Source organism: Gallus gallus, chromosome 1, assembly GCF_016699485.2.
Source record: "Gallus gallus isolate bGalGal1 chromosome 1, bGalGal1.mat.broiler.GRCg7b, whole genome shotgun sequence".
Taxonomy (NCBI): Eukaryota; Metazoa; Chordata; class Aves; order Galliformes; family Phasianidae; genus Gallus; species Gallus gallus.
This window is the reverse complement of record NC_052532.1, coordinates 144,455,019-144,465,675: the sequence shown is the minus strand read 5'-3', so window position 1 is coordinate 144,465,675 and position 10,657 is coordinate 144,455,019. Positions and strand designations below refer to the sequence as shown.

Genomic DNA, 10,657 nt, shown 5'->3' with positions numbered 1-10,657 from the left:
AGAAAACCCTTGCGATGAAAAGGGCTGGTATTACTGCTGTTTTACGAACAGGGAGCTGAGGCACAGGGAGATGAGGATCGTGACTGTCCCACAGACGTGAGTGCTCAGTTGTCAGCTTACAGTGAAAGGAGGGATGTGTATTTCAGCACTCAGCACCTTGCCATCAGAGCAGAAAAGCAAGGCCAGGTTAGAGAAATAAGCTTCCTCTACTCTTACGAGAAGCATTGGTGAGTTGAGCTGTGTAAAAGCTCAATTTATTTCATTAATGGTTTCTATGTATTAAAAAAAAATAATAATAATCACTACCCCAAAGACAAAACAAAAGCAAAGAACAACCACAAAAAAAAAAAAATCCAGAAGCTTTGGACACACAAGTCCTTTTCACCCGCGCTCTTTTACTTTTGTATGTCCAAATAATTCTAATTCTATGCCAAGTACAAAATGCTAGAGACCCACAGAGCATTGTGGCTGCGGCTCCCCTACACTTGAGGAAGGCTGGCAATATGTGGAATATGCAGTGAGCAGGGAGCCACCTCAGCCCAGAGAAATACTGCAAAAATGCCATGCCTTAAATCACAGGCTTTTCTTAAATCTAGCAGCCTTACTTCAGGTTTCAGGAAAGTGCTTTTGTTCACTTGAGATTCACTTAGCCTTTTATTGCAGTCGCAGAAACATCTGGGAACTTTATTTAATTAGGTAGGAGCCTAGCAGAAGAGGCAGATACAAAAACACTGATGGGAGCGCTTTCTTACTTAGGAACTGCTCTGTGGTAAGAAGCAATGGCATCAGTTCATCTTTCTGAAGGGATTCAAACCTGTTGCTTTCCAGAACACTGCCTTAACTAGTATTGACCATGACTTACCGGATGAAAAGATAGAAGCATTTGCTTGGCGGAGGGCAGATCCAGCTCCTGTCCTTGCTCCAGTTAGTTATCCAAATAATTTATGTTAACTAAGTACTGGTTAAAGTAAGAAGGTAGATTTTAGATGAGTTCATCGTCTAGCCTCAAAAGTTATGTTTGGGCCTGTTAGTGTCATCCCCTACATATCCAATGACCGTACAGTGGTACACCAGCTAGCACTGCTTCTGCTGTGTGTACCCAGCTAAGGTCAAAACCTCAAAAAACAAAAAACAAACAAACAAAAAGATCCTAAAGCCTTAAACTTTTAAAAGGAAACGTAAAGAGACAAACAAAAAAACCTCCCTTCGTTTTCTACAGAAGTCTTCTTCATCCAGTCATGAGTCAGATCAGTCCCTTGAAACATCTTTGACCGTATTACTGAAGGCGATTTCCTAAGCTGTGTGCCCCAAGGGCTGAATTTATATTATACCAAAAGGTGAACTCGGCTGTTTCCTAATTTGTTTCGTAGTCTCAGTGACGCATTTTAGGGTGGTGTTGCTAGGTTTGCTAAGAGGGCATTTTAGCACGAAATGGCACTGAACTTCATGTGGTCTGCTGGCACAGCAGCTGGAGAGCTGGGCTGAGCAATGCACAGGTATGTGTGGTGTCACACTAAGGTGTTGGGCACTGATGCAGTATCAGCACCCTCTGGCTCCATGCAGCAGGCAGGAGCCTTGTCCTCATAGCAAGGGACACAGGAAAACAGGATCAGAGGAGGTGGAAGGAAGGTGGGTGTTACAGTGCCATTAGAGCCACTTGCAGCCTTTCCATCAGGATATAAGCACCTAGTACAAGCAGACCATTGGAGTCATGAGTTTTCAGAGTTTTTGAACTTGGGTAAATCTGGGTGACTCCTAATGAGCATGACAAAAACATACATGCAATCCAAATACTCCCAGCCTTCCTTGCTAAGCTTAAAGAAGTTTGAAGAGGAACGTATTTAAAGGTACTGGTAATTTTAATACAGTGAAGAGCCTCCTTCCTTGAAATCACCTGTTACTGCTGATGGTTCCCATAACTTCAGCCTGAAGCAACCACGTAGCACAGACATCCCTCTCCGGTGCCCAGATGCAGACTGAACTAAACGTGGAGGTTTGAGGTTTTGGTTAACAAAAAGACCAACATTGCTAATGCAGACCCCCTGCTATTGAAACACCAGAAGTGTTGGACTAGCAAATTAGCGCAGAGGAAATCTGCAATTGCAGAAAAAGTCAGCTCTCACGATTGTGGCAATTGTTTACATCTTTCTACAACAAAAAAAGGCTGTTTAATCATGTTACATTACAACCCTGTGTTCAGATAGTGGGCGCTCACATTATTGCCGTTGTGAAGATGAGTTGTCACTTCTCTGATCTAGGTTGCTCTCACAACAAAGAGGCATTAAAGCTTTCTGTTTGAAATAGAATAAATAGAATAATTTCTTCTGGTGCGAGGCTGTGCAACAGTTTCCCTTGTACGCGCCCTAAAGTTTAGCCTTCACTAATTGGATCGGAAATGAAAATTAATCAGTGCAAGGGAAGGGAATTCACAGCTGAATTCTAATTACAGAGTAAATAAGCAAAGCCATGGTTGGACAACGCGAAAGCGTGGCACGGGAGTGTAACGCGTAGCTCTAGCTTGTTAACTGGAACTGCTGTCCCGAAACGGCTCTGTGTGCTAGCTCTTACCAGCAGCAGGCAGCTGGAGGAAGGCAGGAGATGTACATTTAGGAACCAGCTGTGCTGGTTGAGAGTGGCTCCACTGCCTCTCCAGGAGACGTGATTGCTTCTGGGGATCTGCCTCAGAGATACTTGATACACTCTAATGGGTCTCATTTTGCCTGGAACAGGGTTGGGGGCACTTGTGCAACCTCCTTCTACTGGCAGGGCTGGAAGCTGATGGCATCCGGCTGCTGGGTGCTCCCAAGCACCCCAGGTTGGTGCCTGCACAGGTCCTGTTCGGAGGAGGACATTTGCCTGCTCCGACAACAAGAAATTCAACGAGCTGTAGCGAGTGCTTCCTTTGCGGTGCTCTTTGTGATTGTTTCTGAACAGCAATACAAAATGCTGTAGCTACAGAACTCAGGCTGGTGTCCTTCTGGCTTGCTCAGAGGTCATGTGAAGACATGGGGCTGAACCGTGCCCTGTGCAATTGCTGCTCCCAGCTTCTGCTGTTCCTGTAAGGAGCAGAAGCAACCACAAATGAAGTTGTATGGAGCAAGGGAAGATCGTTTCTTTTGCCATCTCTTTTCTGCTAGCCTTGTAAGGGTTTGATTTGAATTGTCTAACGGTGGTAAACGCTGATTTAAAAGAATAATAATCATTTTGAAGGATTTATAAAATGCTGAAAATTGCAACCATGCAGGTGTACATCTGAATCTCTGGCACGCACTCCCTTCTGCCTCTTTCTGCTCTGGAACCGTGGCACTGCCTTTGCACTTTTAGAGGGACTTAGGAAGGAAAAAAGAGAGGCCAGACTTGACAAAAGCTGTTCTCAGCAGTTATCTCTGGTGAAGTTAAAGCCTATTAGCCGTTGATTATTTTTCAAGTAGAAATTAAGCCCTACTATGCCCAGTGGATACTATCTCCAATGGAAGAGCCCCCAGTGTGGTGAGCTGTTCTTCCATGGCCACGCTGCCTTCTCCAAATAACAACACCGCCACGCGTTTTTCTCAAGGAGAGTGCAATCTGCATAGCGTGCTTTCGGGGTTTTCTGCTAATTTAATACTCATTAAAGTACTGAGCAAGTCTGATCCGCAGCCCGATGGGGCTTCGCTTCAGGCCCATACAACGTGCAGATCCGTGCTGCACGTAGGGATGTAGGGTGGCAACCCGCAAACGGGCACCCGCTCACAACACCGCCAACAGGCCCGACGTGCGGGGCTGGGGCCGGAGGGAGCGGCGGGAAGGCCCGGCCTCGAGGCCTCGCCCTGCCCGGCCGCCCTCCGCGCGGGGCCGCCGCGGCCGCCAGGTGGCAGCGCTGCCCCGGCGGAGCGGAGCGGGCAGAACCCGGCGGCGGGGAGAGCCCTCGGCAGGCCCGGCTGCCTCGTTTGCCGTCATACGATACACGCACGGCTGGGTTTTCTCGCGTTCGGCAAGCGTGTGCCGCGAGTTGGGCGTCATTTCCTAGCGTACCACCGCCTCGGACACTTGGCTGTTTAAAGAGCCGTTATTGTTCCGCGCAGGTGAATCGTTCACAGATGACGGTCGTAGAAATGGCAGCGGTTAGGTTTAGTGCCTCCATCAAGATATCTGTGCCTTTACAGCCCGCTGCAGGCACGTGAATGCACGGATGGTCTGCGGCCTGCATGATGAGGAAAGAAACAGACACGGCATCAAACAGTATTGTCTAAGAGCTGCCGGCCTAAATCCCTCGTGCTGTAAATTGAACCAATGCCATTTAATCCGAAGGAATTGCACTGATTCGCGAAGAATTTTGTGGTCGACCGTTCAGGAAATGCCTGTTTTCTGCTGGGAAGGAAGGAAGAAACGAGCCCAGTCCAGCCCCGTTGCCATGAAGTGACGGCTGTTGTCTGATGCAGCTCTGCTGTTGCTGCTCGGTGCGATGTTCGCAGCGTACGTGCAAGAGTGATTCATCTCCGCACTCCGTAGCTGAGATAGCAGCCTCGCCAGCCCTACCGCTAAGGTTAACCTGTATGATGCATAAGGACAGCAGATGGAAATTCTGGTGTGGAGCCACCAGAAAAAAATAAAAGCACGTTCCGAAGGGAAAAGGATCTTGTATTTCTGTGTCTGAACCTTTGATCTTCCTTCACATCTGAAGGGAAGAGTAGCCCTTTTGCTGAAGACACATGGTTTTGCATCTGTGAAAACACAGCTGTATATAGCAAAACAACACTGGTGGAAAACACAATGGGTTTGCTGTGTCACTTTAGATCTTAGCATTAAAGAAATGCTGTTGGTTTTTTTTTTTTCTTAGAGCATTCCAGAAGCTCACTCTCATTACGCTGTTGTTTGTTGAGGTTTTATTCTGTGGATGTTAGGGTTCATCGGTGATCAGGAGACATCTGCTACCTACATATTTAAAGTGAGCTCCTGGGAAAGCCTGGCAGCCCCTCAGCAGCCCTATTTTAACACCGGCCTAAAAAAGTGCATAAAGGAAAGCATCAAAACTTATAGGAAAACACACACTGGCAAAATAACCTTGAGAAACAGCCTCGATACAGAAAAAACCACCCCTATCACAAGCGCTGTAATTCGTAGTGGTGTATACGTAATATATAACTATTTCAGAATAGCATGACATCTTTCCCGAGTTGCCTCAGAGCTCCCTGGAAAGCAGCGGGGGTGTCTTTGGCCACACCTGAGCATGGTGACAGCCCCACCGCCATGCCAGCTGCCTGTCCCCTGCCTGCCAGCATACACAGTGACACACCGCTGTCCCAGCAGCATCCCCAGCCAGCTCTGCGGGCTTGCTTCACACCTCTTGTTCCCCAGCAGCACCACCGCTTGCTCCGGTGGGTCAGGAGACTCACTGGGGTCCTCTTTTTACATGGACTGGTTTGTTGCAAAGGGCAAAGAGAGGAGCCGAAAGGAGGAATGCTCAGCGTTGTGCACAGCTCGGCAAACGCACCGTTATTTCTTTGGATGTCAGTAACCAATTGCTTCCTGAGCAGGGAGGGAATCGGACTCTTCTTTAAATTCCTGATGCTGGCACACCGGTGCTGTGCTCTTACAATGGATCTGTCTTGCAGCCTCACAGCAGATTTTCACATGTGTTCAGGTTCCTAAACATGCAGCTGGCACGTAATTGGATTTTGAAAAGAGCATAAGCAGGTCAGACATGGCATCACCCACCGAAATCGGTGGGATTGAGGTACCTATCCTGCTCCCAAAGATCCTGCCAGGTGCTCAGGGAATCTTCAGTTGCCCTGGAAAATCTGGTCGCCATCCATCCCTGTGGTCGCTCCGCTCACATCAATATTTGTCTCCCATCTCTGCCCCCTGTCTGGCCTGCACTGATGCCGGAGCCCTCTCCTTTGTAGTTCCTAACTCAGGGACATCCCTCTTCGAGCCGCCTACCAAACGGGCTCTCAGCTCTTCAAAGGCTTGGTCAGGCAGCCCTGCACCTGCTCGTATTTTTCAAACCAGCTCACCTCTCTTTTCTAATGACTTTTAATTCTTTCTTTGCGTTGTTGGACTCTGTGTTTGAGGATGAGAGGCTGTACAAACAGGTCCGTGTGCGCACACAAGGAGGGCAGTGCGCTGCGGATCTCTGTGAATCTGTGTGCCTCCAGGCGGACTGCGAGCCGACGGGGCATTCATTTTGTCATCTGCCCACAACTGGCTGGCTTTCATATTTAAAGCATGGGAACCCAGCATCAGAATATTAGTACTTTTGATTCCTGGCTCGCTAGTGTGGATGGCTGGCCGGTCACCTCGTGCAAGCCGTTCCCCATCTGTATGGTGGATGCCGCCTCTCCCTGTGCACGCGTGTGGAGCCCGGGTAATTAATTAGAGCCCGTGCGGCCGTCTGAAATCCTCTGACAGAAGGTGCTGGAAGGTGCAGCAGGCTGCCTGGGGCCGAGCAGGCCCTGAACCCCGCGGGGCGAGCAGAAAGCTGCTGCCCAGCTCCTTCCTAGAGACGTGCCTCTGTTTTCTTCAGGGGAAAACAAATTGGGATGGGAGCAACCGGCACGCGTGCCTCCCTCGCCGGGCATCCCAGCCGTAACAACAGCTTCATTAGCGAGCTGGCAAAAAAAGAGCGCTGAAATATTAACAGCCATCGTAGTCGGGGGAGCGGGGAGACGGCAGCTCGCCTCCCCTTGGAAGGAAGATTCACGGGCGACGAAAGTGAAGCTGTGAAGGCAGGAGGGGCTGCCCCGATGGTCTCCTACCCGCGCCGCTGCCTCCCGGCCGGGCCCCGCTACCGCCAGCCGGCGGGTGTCGCTGCCGGCCCGTCTGTGTGCCCGGCCGGGCCCGGCCCTGCAGCCAGCGCGGGGCTTTTGGGGAAAGGAGGCGGTCCCAGGCCTCTCCGCGGGCACGGGAGGGGGTGAGAGGGGGGTTCGGTGTGTGTTGGGGGATAAGGAGGGGGAGTAGCGGCATTATTCTTGGGGGTTTTTTTGGTGGGGGAGGGCGAGCCCCCTCAGCCCGCGGCGGGCGTTGCGCCGCAGGGTGACAGGCTGTGGGGCAGCGATCCGCTCCCGCGTGCCGAGACACCATGGAAATGCCGCGAGTAAAAGCAGAACAGCGACTTCTTTTTCTTTCTTTCTTTCTTTCTTTTTTTCTTTTTTTTTTTTTTTTTCACCCTTTCGCTGTCATTACACACGCGTAGGTGTGCGCTGAAGACAATAAGTGTCTACATTTGGCCGGAATATCACTGAGCACCGGTGCCAGCGTTGATTTCCTATGTGAGCAGCGAGTGAGGGGCCGTACGTGGGCACCCGGGCTCTGACAAACACGCAGGGGAACCATTTTCCTCAGGCACTGCCTTGCGTGTGCCGCCAGCACGGTGCCTTCCCGCCGGGGTTGCCGTTCCTCCCCGTTCTTAAGGAAGAAAACAAAACGATAAATGCTTTTTAACATCTCCCGACGTTCTGGGCTGGCCGCGTCCCCATTTTGTCCTTTTGCGATGGATTCGCAGTCATTTGCAACTTTTGAAAGCCGCTCATTGTTTCTCAGAACTTATTGAAATGCGCAGATATGTTAAATGAAGGGGGGGGTGGGGGGGGGGGGAACCAACCAAAAACCCACCCGATGACTTCTGTTGCGCTGCATATGCAAAGGAGCGCAGCCTGCCTGTTCCCCGGCGTTTGTTAGTCACATCCTGTTGTCCATTGTTTTGCTGTTTGTGGTGCGAATCCCGTTTATTTAATGGTAAAGAGCCGGGGTGGTTTCTTCTTCCAGCGACCGGCGAGATGAGCTGGGCGAGCGCCGCAAACGGCAGGGAGAGCGGAGATGCCGACGTGCAGCTCCATCACAGAGCTGCTCCGGCCCCTCGCGAGGCTCTGTATTGCCCTGCACTGCTCTGCTTTCCCGGCTCGTTTTGGCCCAGGCGCTGTGCGTGTCAATACGCGCAGCAAACTTTGCCGTGCTTCCCGCGAGGGGCTGCAGGCGCGGCGCTTCGCTCCTTCCTGCCAGCCCGAGGAGGTGCTCTGCTGCAGCTCTAGGCTGCCTGATCCCTTCAAATCCGCCCCAAAACCCGCAGGAAGAGCCGTTTGTAGCAACAGGCCTGTTTCTGATGTTGGGGGGGGGGGCACACACCGGGGGGGGGGGGGCACACACCGTTTTCAGACGATGAGATTTTTAGGGAAACACAAATAAATCGGCTCCTCGTGAAAGGTGCGAGCTGCCCAAGTGGAGGGCCAGCACCGATATCGAAGCGCCGTGGTTCCCAAACGGTCTTATTGAAAAAGGACATCGAAGACCAAATTTACGATGTTGTTATGGCAACAGAAATAGTTGGGTTGTGATGCGTGTATCCAGAACGGTAGGACTGTTAAGACAGCAGCGAAAGAAGCGCGGTGCTGTAGTTGGAAACCAAAGGGAGCAGTGGCAGCCCCGTATCTGCTGGCCTCGCTCGCAGCATGCGATGAACGCTGCAGTCCTGCTCTCGTGTGCCCAGTGCCGCCACGGTGCTGCACCGGAGGTGTGAGCGAGGCACTGCACTGTTCATTGCCTTGAGGCTGACGTTTGTCATCGTTGCCGTTGCCACACCGGCACGGCGATATTTAGCGCTGGTTTATATTTCTTCCTTTTCCAGAGCCTGTGACTTCTTTTCTGCCGTGCTGCAGGGCTGTGTGCTCTGATCCCTTTTTGTCCCTGCACCCTCCACCTTGCCTGCCGGAGGACTGTCGGGAGCAAAGAGAGCTGAACGTGCTCCCCTTAACTCCTTGCGTGCTCCCCTTAACTCCTTGCAGTGTTAAAATGCTGCCTGTGCCTCCGGTCCAGTCGTTAAGCTGCAGCCCGTCCTCGCAACCCGCGCTGCTTTAGAAGCGGCAGCAAAATTTGGCCGTACCGTAACACGCTTCGGGAACCTTTTGTCCCTCATCTGACATGGATGAATTTGCCAAGTTTCAAATTTCAGGGGCACAGCAGTCCATCTTTAAGTCGGTGTTTTTTGTTATTCTGGAAAAGTTGTTCGACTTGCAGGCTTTCTTAGCTTACGTTTAATAAAAAGGAGACCGAGTGTGACGTTGGGCACTTTCACAGCGTTACAGGTTTGGGCTGTAAACAAAGACAAATGAATCTCGATCACTTTCAGCCTCGGAAGTTTGCTGTCATTTGTTCATAAGCTGTGGAGCTGATGCTACGGGCCGTTATGCAGGAAAACAGGGCTTGAAGCCTCTGATGATGTGCCTGAGTAAGTACTGCGGGACCAGAGCCTCTGCCTGCTCCACATGCAGTACCTGCATCCCAGGGAAAGGGCTGAGCTGCTCTCCCTGCAGCACTTTCTGATTCTCTGTGGGATTGCCTCGCAAAGATGCTGGTCGGGATGTGAGGAGAAAAAGAGAAACTGAGGTTTTGGAGCGATGCTCGTTTTTGGTTTTGGATTGGATTTTTGTTTTTCTTTCCCCCCCCCTACTAAACCCCCTCAAAACAAAGCAAAACAAAACACAACAAAGCAAAACAGACCCAAAAAAGCTTTTCTCCGAGCGTCTGATTTTAATTGGATGTGATTTGGTAGAGGTTCCTGCAAAATTAAAGCATATCCCTCCAACGTTCTCGGCTCAGATTTTCAGCCTTTTGCAGCGTAAAATTACTTGACATTATTTAATTGGACGTGAGGGTGTAATACAGGAATTTCCGTTACGTGATGGATTAATTGTTTTCCCTAATACTTTAAAGGCTGGGATCCAAACATTTTTTTTTTCCATTCTGTTGCGAAATTAACTGCAATAAATCTGTCAGACCCAATTATTCATTTAAAACATTCCGCGCTGATTAAATCTGCACATTCGCCGGTGCGTGCGCCCGGCTGCGAGCGGGCGGCGCGGAGAGGTGTGCGGCGGGGGGGGCGGCGGCCGCGCTCTGCTTTCCCCCCCGCAGCAGCGGCAGGCTGAGGGCCGGCACTTTGGGGTTTAACCTGGGAAATGCCATCATGCAGATGGTGCCCTGCGAGGAATTCAGCGGGCAGACAGACGTCCCTCTGCCCAGCCGTCCGCCCGCGGCCGCCTCTGTCCACCTCCATCGTTGGCTCTGAGCAGGCGGCAGCGTAGCGTGGAGGTGTGCGACGCCGTCCGGCTCGATCCCATTTTACTTCTACGGCGCGGTGGCGGATTTTTTTCTTTCTTTCTTTCTTTCTTTCTTTCTTTTTTAATAGTTTGTTGATGTTTTCAAAGTCTCTAAACAAAGTCAGATGTGTTAACAGTCTTATTAACAATGTTAAAATGGAATTAACAGCTTGTGGATACCTCGGGAGCACAATAGCATGTCAGCCTACCCTGCCCCCTTATAAATCGTGTCCCGCTGTCTTTCCTTTGTTTCGGGCCCAATCAGCAAACCAAAGTTTTGTCGAGGCAGAAGGGCAGCCCGCTCCTTTCTGCGGGGCCGCGGCGGCAGGCCGGCCAAGGGGAGGGCTCCGCTGACCCGCCGGGCTGCGTGACCTCTGCCTTGCCGGTATGGGGGTTTGAAAGGCTTTTCCTATGTTGTAGTTTACTTTTATGGTCCTCTCAGCGCCGCCACGAAAGCTTTTGTTTACTCGAGATGTATTTGGGGTTCGCTTTCTGTTAACCTTCCTATCGCTCGCAGGGCTGCGCTGCTCTTAGGAAGGGTTACCTCTGGAACAGCGTCGTGCCAAAGTGTAGGCAGCCCCCAC

At 51.0% G+C, this 10,657-nt stretch overlaps 1 protein-coding gene across 1 annotated transcript in view; it reads left to right on the top strand.

Moving 5' to 3' along the window:
* Positions 1–6,725: 6,725 nt before the first annotated feature.
* CLYBL (citrate lyase beta like) overlaps positions 6,726–10,657 on the top strand; it is a 128,200-nt gene continuing 124,268 nt past the window's right edge. Inside the window, exon 1 of the mRNA XM_046904058.1 lies at positions 6,726–6,892. Coding sequence (XP_046760014.1) covers positions 6,726–6,892 — 167 coding nt within the window. The remainder of the gene's footprint in view (positions 6,893–10,657) is intronic.